General features: G+C 44.6%; 1 protein-coding gene across 2 annotated transcripts in view; it reads right to left on the reverse strand.

Moving 5' to 3' along the window:
• galnt2 (UDP-N-acetyl-alpha-D-galactosamine:polypeptide N-acetylgalactosaminyltransferase 2) overlaps positions 1-16,133 on the reverse strand; it is a 75,093-nt gene that overhangs the window by 54,848 nt on the left and 4,112 nt on the right. For both annotated transcript variants that reach the window (XM_055635100.1, XM_055635101.1), the window contains exon 2: positions 1,204-1,297. In XM_055635100.1, coding sequence (XP_055491075.1) covers positions 1,204-1,297 — 94 coding nt within the window. The remainder of the gene's footprint in view (positions 1-1,203; positions 1,298-16,133) is intronic.

Here is a 16,133-nt window from a genome sequence, read left to right on the forward strand (position 1 = left end):
ATGCCACTGGGTCATCCAAGTGAACTGACTGATGCAGCAAAAGTAGAGTGATATGTAGTTCAGGATAATAAAGAGTTGGTATACATTCCGTAGAGACTTGGACGTGAATTAGTTAATTATACATTTGTAAGAGAATGGGCTAATTAAGGAGATGTGAGGGGCAAGTTGTTTTTCACACAGAAAGTGGTAGGTGCCTAGAACATGTTGCCAGGGGTGATGGTGGAAGGAGATACAACGGTGGCAATTTAAGAGGCTTTTAGATGGACACACAATTATGCAGGGAATGGAGGGATATGGATCACATGCAGGCAGAAGGGATTAGTTTAATTTAGCTTCATGCTCGACACAGATATCAGGGGGCAAAGAACTTGTCCCGATGCTGTACTACTCTAGAGTGTTCTAGAGTTCTAATTAATCGATTACTTAAAATATATATATAATTGAACGCAGGTATCGAACCCGGCGTTCGGAAGCCGCGGTGACTCGAGAGGGGCTGCTGTTTTTGCGCGGTTTCGCTTCCGCGCCACAGTTGTGTAGCTGACCACCGTTATGGTCAGACATGTTTGTGAGGACCTGTAAACCAAAGAGTTATTTCTGAAATAAATAAGTTCACAAAAGCTTGGTTGCCGTTCTTACATCCACCAAATAATATATATATATAATATAATATATATATCTATATATATCTATATATAGATATATATATATATACTAGAACCATGCATAAAATGGAAGATATTGACTTAATTACCAAATGTAAATTAAAAAATACAAACATAACTTTCCTAATTAAATAAGCCACTAATTTAAAACTAGGTCAAGCTATTTGAATTACTGGCGAGTGCACCCGAGGCAGAAATTGCGATTCATAACCATCTATAATTAAAGACCTCTGCTCATCAGAGAGGGCTGGAGAAAACAAGGCTGTTTTGGCTCCTCAGATGATTTTCAACGGATCAAACTTTCTAGCCCCAGACGATGCTTGCTACCTGGTTACCCTGTTGAGAAGACATTGAACCATCAGCAACTGCACTGATACGGCCCTGTGAAAGAAGCCTTTGTGTTTATCCCAGAAACTCACATCCCATTAACAATCTTCAGTTCACCAATAATGCAAAGTGCAACTTGGACATGAATCAGCACAAACCACCATTGGTTTTTGATATTCCAGACTTTTCAGTATTCAGAGCTTTGAAAACCTACCAGGTGGTAATGTTTCCGCGTTCTTTGTTTTTCCTTCTGCATTGCTGCTCTGACCATCCTTCTTTGTATTTGGATCCAAAGCATTCCACTCATCCTATCAAACAAATTGTAAGAGAATAATGATTGTATAAGTAGTAGGATTCATTGCATGACTTTGCTATAAACTGCTCAAATATAAATCATCTTGATTTGAGAAATATCTACTTTACAGCAAAGTGGGTTGTAACACTATTCACAAATGCACTATATTGACTCTTATGTACATAAGAGCAGTGTCAGAATGAGTAAATTACCAGAAAAAAAACATTGGAACCCCAAATAACCTTATGCCCCGTCCCACCTGAACGGAAACCTCTGGAGACTTTGCGCCCCACCCAAGGTTTCCGGGCGGTTCCCGGAGGTTTTTGTCAGTCTCCCTACCTGCTTCCACTACCTGCAACCTCCGGCAACCACCTGCAACCTCCGGGAACCGCACGGAAACCTTGGGTGGGGCGCAAAGTCTCCAGAGGTTTCTGTTCAAGTTTCCTAAGTGGGACAGGGGCATTACTTCTCTCAAAACAGAATTTTAGTGGCTTGCTAAACTAAACCTTCCTCATGCCACATGGCAAAGTAGAGAGATGGAAAGAAACGATGAGCCTCTGATGGACTGGGCTGTGTTTACCACTCTGCAGGTTCAGATAGTCAAGATTAGAGCAGTTTCCATTCTAGGCTGAGATGCATCCCATCAGAATACTTTCCACAGCACATCTGTACAAGTTCGAGAGAATCCTTGTGGATATGTAGGTTCAGACCCTAAAAGCAAATATATGTTGATGCACTTTCTTAAATACCACATCAGTATGAACGGACCAAGTTAGTTTGCTGGTGATATGGAAGCCTAGGAACTTGAAGCTGTCGACCAGCTCTACAGCAGCTCCATTGATGAAGACATGGTTTTTGTTCACCCCCCTGCTTCTTTATGACAACAACAAACAACTATTTTGTAGGTTATTGTATTGACACCATGGGACTCAGTTCTCAATCTCTTGCATCTTATCTCTGTTGTAGATCAGAACAGTGGCGTCGTCAGTGAACTTAAAAATCGAGTCGGCCTTGTGTTTGGCCAAATTTTCATGGGTGTACAGGGAGTAGAGCATGGGACTATGCACACAACCCTGCGGGCACCAGTAATCGTATTGGGAAGCACATTCCTGAATGTAGCTTGATTGAAGTCAATGTCTTGAGGGTGTTGACGCAGTATAAATTCGTCCAGTGCAGATCTTGGCATTGCTTGAGTGGAATGTAGACAATTGACAAGATGGTGGCGGTGAATTCCCTCTTTAGATAAAAGGGATGACATTTTTATGAACAACTAGACGAAGTGGGACCCGTTGGGGACTGTGCATATACGGCAGATATTAGCAACAGAAGATGAAGGTCCTTTGTGGAAGTTAACAAATTGAAGTGAGAAAAAGTGTGGAAAGGTAATATTTATAATCTGCTTGCAACAAGCTCCAATCCATCTTGCACAACATCAGTAATCGGAGAGGTAGAACCGAGAAGTCTTATGAAAATGTACAATTTCATGCAATCTATACAGCCAGGTGAGCCTTAAGAACTTTGGCATTGGCTTGGGGAGGGGAAAGAGTATAGGGGAAAAGGGAAATAGGGAAACTGGAATAGAGAAAATCTAGAGATAAAGCAGATGACAGGAGGAGTAAGAGGGAGAGCATGCGTTAAGGTAACAACAGAAGGCAGAACAGAGAGCTGGGGATAAAAGCGATAACAGAAAACAAACCAGGAGCTGGAAATAATATGTTTAAGAAAGAACTGCAGATGCTGGAAAATCGAAGGTACACAAAAATGCTGATGAAACTCAGCGGGTGCAGCAGCATCTATGGAGCGAAGGAAATAGGCAACGTTTCGGGCCGAAACGTTGCCTATTTCCTTCGCTCCATAGATGCTGCTGCACCCGCTGAGTTTCATCAGCATTTTTGTGTACCTCTGCCAGAAATAATAGGGTGGGGTTGGAGGTAAGACACAGTGGTTTATTAGAGTGGTTTATTTGTGGTTTCCCAGGAAACAACTGTGTGGTAAAGGAGAGGGATAGAGGGGAGGAGACAATGTACTTGTATTGTATTCAAATTTATTGTCATTGTCTCAATTATAGACACCAAAATGAATTTCCCTTTACAGTCAGTATCATAAAAATAAATAAATAATAACTATTAAAACATATTAAAAAAAATAAAATAGAATTTAAAAAAAAGCACAAACACAGAAAGTCCACGACACAACACAACACAGTGGCACCAAGGTGAGGAAGGCACCATAGTCCAGCCAGCCTTCCCTCCGATCTTCCCAGATGTTCATCCGTGGTCGGGGCCTTCCGAGTACCCGCAGTCGCCGCCCCGGGTGGCCCGATGTTCAGGCCCTCACGCCGGGCTAGTGGAACGCTGACGCCGATCCCCGACGGTGAACATCCTCCTCCTCAGCGGCCCGGACCTTCTGATCAGCCGCCTCACGCAGCCGGAGTCCGCAGCTCCCGAGTCCGCAGGTTGAGCCGGGCAGAGTCACAGGACCCCGCATCAGCGCCGCCCGCATTGGGAGCTCCGCAAACCGCAGCTCCATGATGTCGGTGCAGCAGGTCCAGCACTCCGGGCTCCAGACGGCGACCCCCGGTAAGGCATCGCCAGCCCCGCGATGTTTCAGCGCTGTCCCGCTGCTGCTGGAGCTCCGGTCGTCGATCCCGGCAGGAAAGGCCAGGAAAGGCCAATCCAGGTAGGTAGGCCGCTGGGGGGGGGGAGGCGAGGACGCGACTCGAATAATAGTCGCGTCCTCACCAGGAAGTGGCTGAAGGACGGTATCCCCCGCACCATGCCCTCTTCCCCCACATAAAGACATTAAAAAAAATCATAAAAAACACACATCAACATAACTAAAAAAACAAAAAAACAAAAAGATACCCGGCTGAAGGTGGAGGCTGCTGGCACCAGCGCCACCGGAAGTACAATACTCTGGTACTATCTGGATCTATCAGAACAAGCTAAAATCAGTGGGTATCAGAGGAAACACAAGCAATGGAGCAGAGAGATTGAGTAGATTGCTTTTTATAAAGTATTTTAACTAAAGGGGATTTTAATGTAACTTATAATTATGTTAGATTCAATCCACAAAGGCTCTCAGAAATGCAGACAGTGATATTTAGGACAAATCAATTGCAGCTTTGGACCAATTAGCCATCTCCCAGCTGTACAGCTTCACATATATTAGCTTTCAGACAATGAAGCCCTTTGAGCTCTTTCAAGAGCTGTTCATGCATTTAACATCAGAATGGTCTTTACATGATGAGCTCAGCATGAGAGTTTATTTAAACAATGGCAGTATCTCCATCACCAAGGGAGAGGTTTATTTAAGCTCGTACCTTTAATTACAATAACAGCATTTCAAAGATACTTGGACAGGTACGTGGATAGGAAGGGTTTAGAGGGATATGGACCAAATGTGGGTAACTCTGTAAGTCAGTGGAATTCTCTGCCTCAGAGGGCGGTGGAGGCAGGTTCACTGGATGCTTTCAAGAGAGAGCTAGATAGGGCTCTTAAAAATAGTGGTCAGGGGATATGGGGAGAAGGCAGGAATGGGGTACTGATTGGGGATGATCAGCCGTGATCACATTGAATGGTGGTGCTGGTTCGAAGGGCCAAATGGCCTACTACTGCACCTATTGTCTATTGTCTATTGTCTAAATGGGACGTTTTGATGGGGCATCTTAGTCAGCTCGGACAAGTTGGGGTGAAGGGGCTGTTTCCATGCTGTATGACTTTATTGCAATCTTGAGGGCGATTTTTGATTGTGAAAGAGCGGGAGGCACCAGTCGCGCAGTTCTAAGGTTAGTGCAAGTTAATTGGGAGAGTGAGAATGGGTAATGGAGGCACAAGAGACCGCAGATGTTGAAATCTTGAACGTAAAACAACCTGCTGGAAGAACTCAGTGGATCAGGCAGCATCTGTGAAGGAAGTGAACAGACAATGTTTTGGGGCGGGACCCTTCAGACTGATGGAGTAGAGCAGAAATAGTTAGTAAAAAAAAGGTGAGGGGAAGAGGTGAAGCAAGACCAGGTGATAATTGGATCGAAATGAGAGGGATTAACTCAGAGGGCATGTGGAGATCATAACCAAGGTTAGAGGTGGAGAAGATGATGGACTCTGATAAGGAACGAAGGTGGGGAGTGAAATGTAGAACCAGTGAAAAGGATGGTCTGGGAATGGGGGAGGGAGAGGGAGTGAAGAAAGATGGGACACTAAGAAGGGTCTTGACCCGAAACATCGCCAATTCCTTCTCTCCATAGATGCTGCCTCTCCTGCTGAGTTACTCCAGCGTTTTGTGTCTACCCACGGGAGATGCATAAAATGAGTTTGTTGAAACCTACATTCTATATAATTATATTTCATGCAAAATAAACTATTAAAGAACTCGGAATCTATTCTGTCCGACTTAAGTTCTTTTTATGCCCAAATTTGAAAACATAAGTGAATAATCACGTCTGAGATTGCAAGACCTCTAATACTACTCAGTTTTTAGGATAATTGGAAAGGCCAACATTTATTGTTATCCTTAACTGCAAAGCATCTGAACTCACATACCAGTAAGGATGGCAGATATTTTCTTCCCTGTTCCATCAGTAGCTTTGTTATTATTGTCTCATCATTGCTAATGCCCCTGCCCCACTTAGGAAACCTGAACGGAAACCTTTGGAGACTTTGTGCCCCACCCAAGGTTTCCGTGCGGTTCCCGGAGGTTTTTGTCAGTCTCGCTACCTGCTTCCACTACCTGCAACCTCCGGCAACCACCTGCAACCTCTGGGAACCGCATGGAAACCATGGGTGGGGCGCAAAGTCTCCACTCTGGCTATTCCTTATAGTAGCAAGTTCCACATTCTTCACCCTTCTCTTGATTAAAAAAAACTATCCATATAGATTTACTAATAACAAATTTTATATTTATCAGTCCTGTTTTGGACATTTTACAAGGAAATCTACCGCTGCCTACATCTGTATATCTTTTTGAATATGAGACAAGCAAAGAGACTTCAAGCACACAGAGTTCTGGTTAAGCATGAAGGTTCACTGAATGTGATCCAGAAAATAATAGTCACTGTTGTCACGGGTGGCAGTGGAATAAGAGTGTGTGTCCCTGTGACCCATGTTCTTTTACAAATTGACATCATTTACCTGGCAAAGAAGTTGGAAATAATAAGTTACATCTGTACTTGTCCTCAATTTGAGGTTTAATTTAAGATGGGTGGCCAAAGAATCAACTATATTTGCACTGGACTGACCAGTTGTCAATGAAATGAAAATGCTGGGCACTAGAAGAACAGATGCTATGTGCGCCGAGTTCTTCAACCAGTTGATCTGCCATCACATTATAATCTCCTGCCCAAAACCTAATTTCAACAGGGATGATGCAGTCCTGCAGGTCCACAGACGTATGGGTTTCCAGTCAACACAACTTAATTTTGCACGTTGTCGTATGTATGTTAATAGAAGACAAGAAACTATGAAATGATCAGACAGTGAACATCAAAATAGTTCCTGAACTCGGATGCATTATTATCTGATATGCAAATTGATTTCATGATTAACATCACTACTTAAGTAAAATACAGGCTTCTTATTAAAGGAACATCAAATCTTAGTTTATTTAAATGTCTCTGTGCGAGAGAAAATGTCACCCTTTTGTTAGGTTATGAAAGAAAATGAGCCTAAATTTATTGTAGCTGTAAAACATGGGATAAATGTTTTAAATGTAGCTTGTGTTCATAAGTTCATAATTTCTAGGAGCAGAATTAGACTGTTCGGCCCATCATTTCTATTCCGCCATTCAATCACAGCTTATCTATCTATCCCTCTCAACCCCATTCTCCTGCCTTTTTCCCCCGCCACCCTTACTAATCAAGCATATGCCAATTTCCGCCATAAAAATATCCATTGATGACCTCCACAGCCGCCCATGGCAATGAATTTCAAAGATATACTACCCTCTGACTAAAGAAGGGCCTAGTGTTACAGCAATTTGAAAAAACTCTTGGCCAGTTACCGTATAAAAGATTTTCAGACAAAGACATGAGGGTGTAGATCGGAATGAATAAAAAGGATGACAATTAGTAACGGGTTTATTTAAAGCAGATAAGAAATCCACCTTGTACCAAAATGTTAACATGTGTTAATGCTCCTTTCCACTTATCATTAATAATTCCTTCTGCTTGCAGAGGGAGATTAGGTGATAATACTGAAGGTTAATTTGAGGTGGAGCAGTCATGAGACCTTTTACAAATATGTAAAACATTAAGAGATTTGAACATCAATAGTTTTTAACTATTCACCTGTTCACAGAATGTTTCTGCCAATGCCAGTGTTGATTGCCTAAATGTCCCAGAACTGCACCCGTCATAGTCGCAGCAGGTTGCTGAAAGCTTTTCAAAATATTGCAAAACCAGTGGCGACCAGAAAATTGTACGATTCTTTGGGCGACTACTCACGACCATACAGGCGTCACCCCGCGACATGTCGCCCAAAGAGTCGTACCTTTTTCTGGTCACCGTTGGATTTTCAACATTTTGAACATTTTCGGCGACCTGCTTTGACAATGACGAGTGCCGGCAAGTCGCCGAAAAAAATTGCGTAAGTGGGACAGGCCCTTTATTTTGGCAAGTGAACTCACCAATATCCAAGTCTAGGTAAGGAGGGCAGATTTCCTACCCTGGTAAACATTAGTGAGTCAAATGGATGTTCACAGCAATGTGAGGATTCAAATGTGAGGATGTTGCCATGTGAGGATTCAAACTTGTATCTCTGGATCGCTGATCCATAATTCTGGCTGCTACCATTTGACCAAGGCTGAAGTGGAATAAACAAAATGATCAAAGTGCTGGAGTAACTCAGTGGGTCAGGGAGCATCTCTGGAGAAAAAGGATGGTTGATGTTTCTGGTCGGGACACTTCTTTATTTTTTCAACACCCAGGCATTCCCATTCCTTCCTGCACATCTAGAAAGAAAGCTCAACTGATTTTCCATTAGTTTGGATTTGGTGAATGAAAACTTTCAGCCAAGTTTAACAAATTGTTCTTGCTAATGTAGATTCTGCTGGCTTTCAAACCGTCTAAATGTGTGATTCACTGAAGTATGACACCATTTTGACATTGCACTAACATGTCAATGTGCCTCTATGCATGGCACTCTTGCTTTTGAGTCAGCGAGTCACAACTTCAATTCTCACTTGAGAGACTTGATCAATGTGCCTATGCATGGCACTCTTGCTTTTGAGTCAGCGAGTCACAACTTCAATTCTCACTTGAGAGACTTGAATGCAAAATTGAGGCTAACTCTCACAGTGCCAATAATGAGGAATGCTGCATTGTCAAAGATGCACTCTTCCAAATAAGATATTAAATCAAATTTAAATCTGGTGTTGCAGGAGAATGTGAAGGATTCCATGGTACCATTCTAAGACAATCAGAGGAGTTCTCCCTGCAATCTTGCATGATATATAGCCATGATCACTCAAGATTCAGTCCAATGAAGGGTCCTGACCTGAAGCCTCATCCATCAATTTCCTTCCACAAATGCTGCCTGACCCGCTGAGATCCTCAGTATTTTGCTCAAGATTCCATCATCTGTGATCTCTTGTGTCTCCACTCAAATTATCTGGGCATTATCACATTGCTGTTTCCCACATCTTGCTGTGGCACAGGTTGGTTACACATTTGTTGCAACAGTAACCACACATCAACTGTACTTCATTTGACGACTCTACAGGTGCTTTGGAGATGGTGTACTATATAAATATTATATATCTGTGAGCTAGTTATTTCAGTCTTCCCGTCATCTGATTTAGGTGAGATAGACGTATGTACTTGGTGGGTAGAGGCCACATCACAAATTCCCTGAACAGCACGGGAGTGGATAAGCCACAAATTTGTGCCTTTAAAATAATTGATTCAATTTAAATGCATGGAAAAGTTAATAAAAGAGACATTACTGTACATCTATGAGCGTTTCATAGCAAAAGGATTTGAGTATAGGAGCAGGGAGGTTCTACTGCAGTTGTACAGGGTCTTGGTGAGACCACACCTGGAGTATTGCGTACAGTTTTGGTCTCCTAATCTGAGGAAAGACATTCTTGCCATAGAGGGAGTACAGAGAAGGTTCACCAGACTGATTCCTGGGATGTCAGGACTTTCATATGAAGAAAGACTGGATAGAGTCGGCTTGTACTCGCTAGAATTTAGAAGATTGAGGGGGGATCTTATAGAAACTTACAAAATTCTTAAGGGGTTGGACAGGCTAGATGCAGGAAGATTGTTTCCGATGTTTAAGAGGGAACTGCAGATGCTGGAGAATCGAAGGTTACACAGAAAAGCTGGAGAAACTCAGCGGGTGCAGCAGCATCTATGGAGCGAAGGAAATAGGCAACGTTTCGGGCCGAAACCCTTCTTCAGATTGTTTCCGATGTTGGGGAAGTCCAGAACAAGGGGTCACAGTTTAAGGATAAGGGGGAAATATTTTAGGACGGAGATGAGGAAAACATTTTCACACAGAGAGTGGTGAATCTCTGGAATTCTCTGCCACAGAAGGTAGTTGAGGCCAGTTGAGACCACCACCCGACCTGTGGAGCTGGAGAACGCCAGGTAAGCCCCGGGGCTGGAGACCATTAGCAGAGCCGCGGGGCTGAAGACCGCCTGCGGAGTAACGCAGACGCGGAGCAACGGAGCGGCAAAACACCAGCGCGCACCAAGCCAGCTCGGCCCACCAGAAGCACCAACAGACGGCGACGGGTACGAAAACACCGCCGGGGACGCAGAGGTGGGTTAAAGGCCAGGTTAGAGCTAGCCCCACACAGGGCAGCGATTCCTAGCCTTTTCCTCGCCAACGTGCGCTCACTGGCAAACAAAATGGATGAACTCCGGCTAAGGATCACCTCCCACAACCGGATCAAGGACTGCAACATCTTGATCTTCACTGAAACTTGGCTCAACACTGACGTTCCTGACAGCGCCATCCAGCTATCGGGGCGTCATTTACTCCGAGCGGACAGGACATCAGACTCTGGTAAGACCAGAGGGGGGGGGTCTGTGCATTTATGTAAACAAAGCATGGTGCACGGACTCCACCATCATCGAGAGTCACTGCTCAGCTAACCTTGAATTCCTCTTGGTTAGATGCAGACCGTTCTATCTGCCCAGAGAGTTCACCTCCACTGTTGTGACTGCAGCCTATATCCCTCCTGATGCTAATGCCAAGCTTGCAATGAAAGAGCTGCATACTGCCATTAGCAAACAACAGACGCACAACCCCGAGGCAGCCTTCATTGTTGCGGGTGACTTCAATCACTCCAACCTGAAGACTGTACTGCCCAAATTCCACCAACATGTATCCTTCCCCACTAGAGTAGACAAGACACTGGACAAAGTCTACACCAATATGGCTGACGCTTACAAAGCCATCCCCCTCCCCCACCTTGGTCAGTCTGATCACGTCTCATTGTTCCTGCTACCTAAGTACTACCCACTCATCAGACGGGTTAAACCAACTGTAAGGACAGTTAAAGTCTGGTCAGAGGAAGCGGACTTCACACTTCAGCAGTGTTTTGGAAACACTGACTGGAAGGCGTTTGCAGCCCAGGCCACCCTTGACTCTCACACGGACATTGATTCCTATACATCCTCTGTTCTGGACTTTATAAACTCCACCATCAATAGTGTCACCTCCCTCAAACAGGTGACCATATACCCGAATCAGAAGCCATGGATGAACAGCGAGGTCAGGCTACTGCTGAAAGCACGGGACACCGCTTTCAGGTCAGGCGATGCTCGAGCCTACAGTTCATCCAGGGCTAACCTGAAGAGGGGCATCAGGAAGGCCAAGCACTGCCATAAGCTCAGGATTGAGGAGCACTTCAACAACAACTCCGACCCCCGACGCATGTGGCAAGGCATCCAGGCCATCATGGACTACAGACCCTCCAACATCACCCCCACATCCAGCGACGCCTCCTTCCTTGAGGAGCTTAATCACTTCTATGGCCGCTTCGACAGGGACAATCTAGAGACAGCCATCAAGGCTGTGCTACCTGCCGATCACCAACCCCTCACACTCACCCCCTACGACGTGTACGTGGCACTGAGTAGGACTAATGCACGTAAGGCTGCTGGCCCTGACGGCCTCCCCGGGCGCGTGCTCAGTGCCTGTGCTGCGCAGCTGACAGACGTCTGGACTGACATCTTCAACCTGTCACTTGCCCAAGCAGTTGTCCCCACTTGCCTTAAAGCCACCTCCATCGTGCCAGTGCCAAAACACTCCACTGCGGCAAGCCTCAACGACTTCCGCCCAGTTGCACTTACCCCCATCATCACCAAGTGCTTCGAGAGGCTGGTCCTGGCACAACTCAAAAGCTGCCTACCCCCCACACTGGATCCCTATCAGTTTGCCTACCGCAAGAACAGGAGTACGGAGGATGCCATCTCAACGGCACTTCACTCCGCCCTCTCCCACCTTGACAACAGAGACACTTATGTAAGAATGCTGTTCATCGATTACAGCTCAGCATTCAACACCATTATTCCATCAAAACTGATCACCAAACTCGGTAACCTGGGCATCGACCCCTCCCTCTGCAACTGGATACTGGACTTTCTAACCAACAGACCCCAGTCTGTGAGGTTAGACAAGCACACCTCTTCAACCCTCACCCTGAACACCGGCGTTCCTCAGGGCTGTGTGCTGAGCCCTCTCCTCTACTCCCTCTTCACCTATGACTGCACACCTGTACATGGTACTAACACCATCATCAAGTATGCAGATGATACAACGGTGATTGGCCTCATCAGCAACAACGATGAGCTGGCCTACAGGGAGGAGGTCCAGCACTTAGCAGCATGGTGCGCTGACAACAACCTGGCCCTTAACTCCAAGAAGACCAAGGAGCTCATTGTAGACTTCAGGAAGTCCAGAGGCGGCACGCACACCCCCATCCACATTAACGGGACAGAGGTGGAACGTGTTTCTAGCTTCAGGTTCCTGGGAGTCAACATCTCCGATGACCTCTCTTGGACCCACAATACCTCTACTCTGATCAAGAAGGCTCATCAGCGTCTCTTCTTCCTGAGGAGACTGAAGAAGGTCCATCTGTCTCCTCAGATCCTGGTGAACTTCTACCGCTGCACCATCGAGAGCATCCTTACCAACTGCATCACAGTATGGTATGGCAACTGCTCTGTCTCCGACCGGAAGGCATTGCAGAGGGTGGTGAAAATTGCCCAACGCATCACCGGTTCCACGCTCCCCTCCATTGAGTCTGTCCAAAGCAAGCGCTGTCTGCGGAGGGCACTCAGCATCGCCAAGGACTGCTCTCACCCCAACCATGGACTGTTTACCCTCCTACCATCCGGGAGGCGCTACAGGTCTCTCCGTTGCCTAACCAGCAGGTCGAGGAACAGCTTCTTTCCGGCGGCTGTCACTCTACTAAACAACGTACCTCGGTGACTGCCAATCACCCCCCCCCCCCACGGACACTTATTATTTTTTTTTAATTCAAATCGTTTGCTATGTCGCTCTTCAAGGGAGATGCTAAATGCATTTCGTTGTCTCTGTACTGTACACTGACAATGACAATTAAACTTGAATCTGAATCTGAATCTGAATCTTAATTGGCTATATTTAAGAGGGAGTTAGATGTGGCCCTTGTGGCTAAAGGTATCAGGGGGTATGGAGAGAAGGCAGGTACAGGATACCGAGTTGGATGATCAGCCATGATTATATTGAATGGCGGTGAATGCTCGAAGGGCCGAATGGCCTACTCCTGCACCTATTTTCTATGTTTCTATGTTTACTTAAGAAAATACAGAGACGCTAAAGCTGATAAAAATATTTTTAAGCACCAAAGGAATTTTTCTCAATTAAGTTGTTACATTCACTATGCGCACTAGATTACTGCACATCACCAGATTAAAAACTGTTTTTAAATGGTCAGCAGTAAAATAATAGCAACAAAGATCAGCACATGAATCCTTCCACTGTAATGAGCATAATGCTTAAGAAGTGACATTCAGCTGCAAGAGCTGAAACAAACCCATGCAGTCATGCGAACACTTCTGCCAAATGGACACAAATCAAGGACCAGAGATGTTTAAATGATAGCATTATTTTTGACTGGAGTTTCCCATGTTAATAGTTATTTCAAATTAAATGAGGAGCGGAGTGCTTGAGCAACCTTCTGACTGCAATACATGCACACCTGCATATGTGGGACAAAGCATTATTTTCTAGCTATGTCTCAGTGGCTAGAGCTCTGAATAAACATTTTCGGTGTGAATAATTTAGGATGCTACTCATAATGCAGCACAGTGGGAATGCTGCAATGTTGGAAGACCCAGAGGTTGGGAAAGATACTGAATGTGATCATGGAAATGTCAGAATTGTTCTGGGACAGAAGGAGACCGCTTAACCCATCCAATTGGTTCACAACAGTCCTTTAAAGTTGAGTATCGGTGATGAAAAATCCTTCATGATAATTCTTAACAATGGTGCCCTGCAAGGATGTGTTCTTGGCCTCTTGCTATTTTCCCTCAGCACTCACAACTGTGCAGCCAAATTCGGTCTAACAACATATACAAGTTTGCAGAACTAGTGGGCCGGATCTCGAAAAGTAATGACATGAAACTCAGGAAGGGGAAAGAGAGCTTAATAACATGGTGTTAAGACAACAAACGATCCTTCACAGATAGACACAAAATGCTGGAGTAACTCAGCAGGTCAGGCAGCATCTCTGGAGAAAAAGGATAGATGGTGTTTCTGGCTGGGTCCCTTCTTCAGACATTGTTGGGGGATGGGAGCAAGAAAAGACCAGGACAAGCCTGAGGTCATTTGTTGGCAGCCCTGGTATGTCCGAGTCTTTTCTTGCTTCCATTTCCCCCCCCTCCACAATCAGTCTGAGGAGTATCCCGACCCGCAACGTCACCTATCCATTTTCTCCAGCGATGCTGTCTGACCCGCAGAGTTACTCCAGTTTTTCGTGTCAGTCTTTGGTATAAACCAGCATCTGTAGTTCCCTTTTATTACATAACCACTCCAATGTCAGCAAAATGAAGGAGCTAGTTATTAACTTCCGGAGGTGATGTTTGATCAGCATTAATGGTGACAAAGTGTAAATGGTCAAGAACATCATGTTCCTAAGTATCACCAGTAATTTGACCTGGACCAACCACATTGAAGCTACGGCCAAATTAAAACACGCCTTTACTTCCTCAGATGAATAAGAAAGTTTCCCATCCTTCTAACGACTTGCCAACTTCTACAGATGCACCGCAGAAAGCATTCTAATGGGATGCATCACAGTTCAGTTTGGCAACAGATCTGCCCAAGACCACAAGAAATTGTAGAGTTGTAGGTGTCACACCAACCAGCATTCTCCATCACACAAACTGACCTCTTCTCAATCGACTCCAATTTACACTTTACACTGCCGAAGGAAACCAGCCAACATAATCGCAGACAATTTTCACCCTCTTCTTTCCATCTCCTTTTCTTCCCTCTCCCATTGGTACAAGATACAAAAGCTTGAAAGCTTCAAGTACAGCATCTTCCCCACTGTCGTCAGACCACTGACGGTTCCTCTCATAAGCTAGGGTGTCATTTCAATCATCCAACCTACCTCGTTGCAGACACGCACTTCTTTTTAAAATTGCACTTTTTCTGTAACACTAGCTTCTGCATTGTTACTTTCCTCTTTCCACTACCAGTTGTACTTGTTTATGGTTTTATTGTAATCACACGTAGTCTGATTTGACTGGATAACATGCAAACAAAGCTTTTCACTGTATCTCAGTACAATATTAAACCGATACCAATGTTTTCCTTTCCCTATCCGACGCCAAGGTGGTTACCTATTAATCTTGAGATCAACTAAGCCACATCATATAACCGCAGATCATACATATTGATGTGCTGCCACGGTAACTAGGGATGGGCATTAAACACCATCATTACAGCTACACCCACAATGTGAATGTCATGATTAAAAGAAAGGTTTGTGATTCTAGAAAAGAAGCCATTGGATTTGGACCCAGCACCTATTTAACCTTGGCAGCATACTCAAAGCCACACTAGTACAATATGTGGAAGTAATTTTAAAACACTTTAGCCAATGCAGACTTCACTATTTCATTTTGTCTTTGGAGATGGCCATTGTATGTCCCTTTGCAACCAATGATCTACGGCAAGCATGAGAAAGAAACGGAAAGGGTCATAAGCTGCAACACATTCATTTTACGATACACCTCGTCGCCGAGCTCACAAAATCGTATGTGATCGCAATGTAAAATTAGAAACTGTCCAATGCAGACAAAGAAAGAAGACAACACTGCAGATAGTGAAAATATGAAGTAAAGCACAACATGCTGAAAACACTCAACAGGTCTGGTAGCATTTGTGAGATGAAAAGCACAATTGAGGAAAGGGATATTGTAACGCCTCAGGACTTCTCAAAGTGCAGTCGTTATTGTAATCCAGCAAACAGGAGCTAATTTGTATCCAGCAAATGTTCACAGTTAGCAATACGAATATGATCACATCATCTACATTAATAATGCTGACTGCAGGATAAACACCGATCACATTACTCTGGACATCCCCTCTTCTGCAGGATCTTTAGCATCCACCAGTGAATAGGGCTTCACTTTAACACCTCAATTGAAGGGTAGTACCTGTACATCCGGCATTACAACACTCCTTGAAACTGCACAATAGTGTGCACAAGTCTTCATCAGGATGGAAATAGAACAAATGGGGAAAAAAGGGAAAACAAATAATTTACATATTTCGTTTCCCTTTGCCCTGTGAGGCTAGGACCTAGAATATAAATAATCAAAGTAGGTTTACAGGTTCCATGTAATA

Source organism: Leucoraja erinacea, chromosome 5 (assembly GCF_028641065.1).
Source record: "Leucoraja erinacea ecotype New England chromosome 5, Leri_hhj_1, whole genome shotgun sequence".
NCBI classification, from domain to species: domain Eukaryota; kingdom Metazoa; phylum Chordata; class Chondrichthyes; order Rajiformes; family Rajidae; genus Leucoraja; species Leucoraja erinaceus.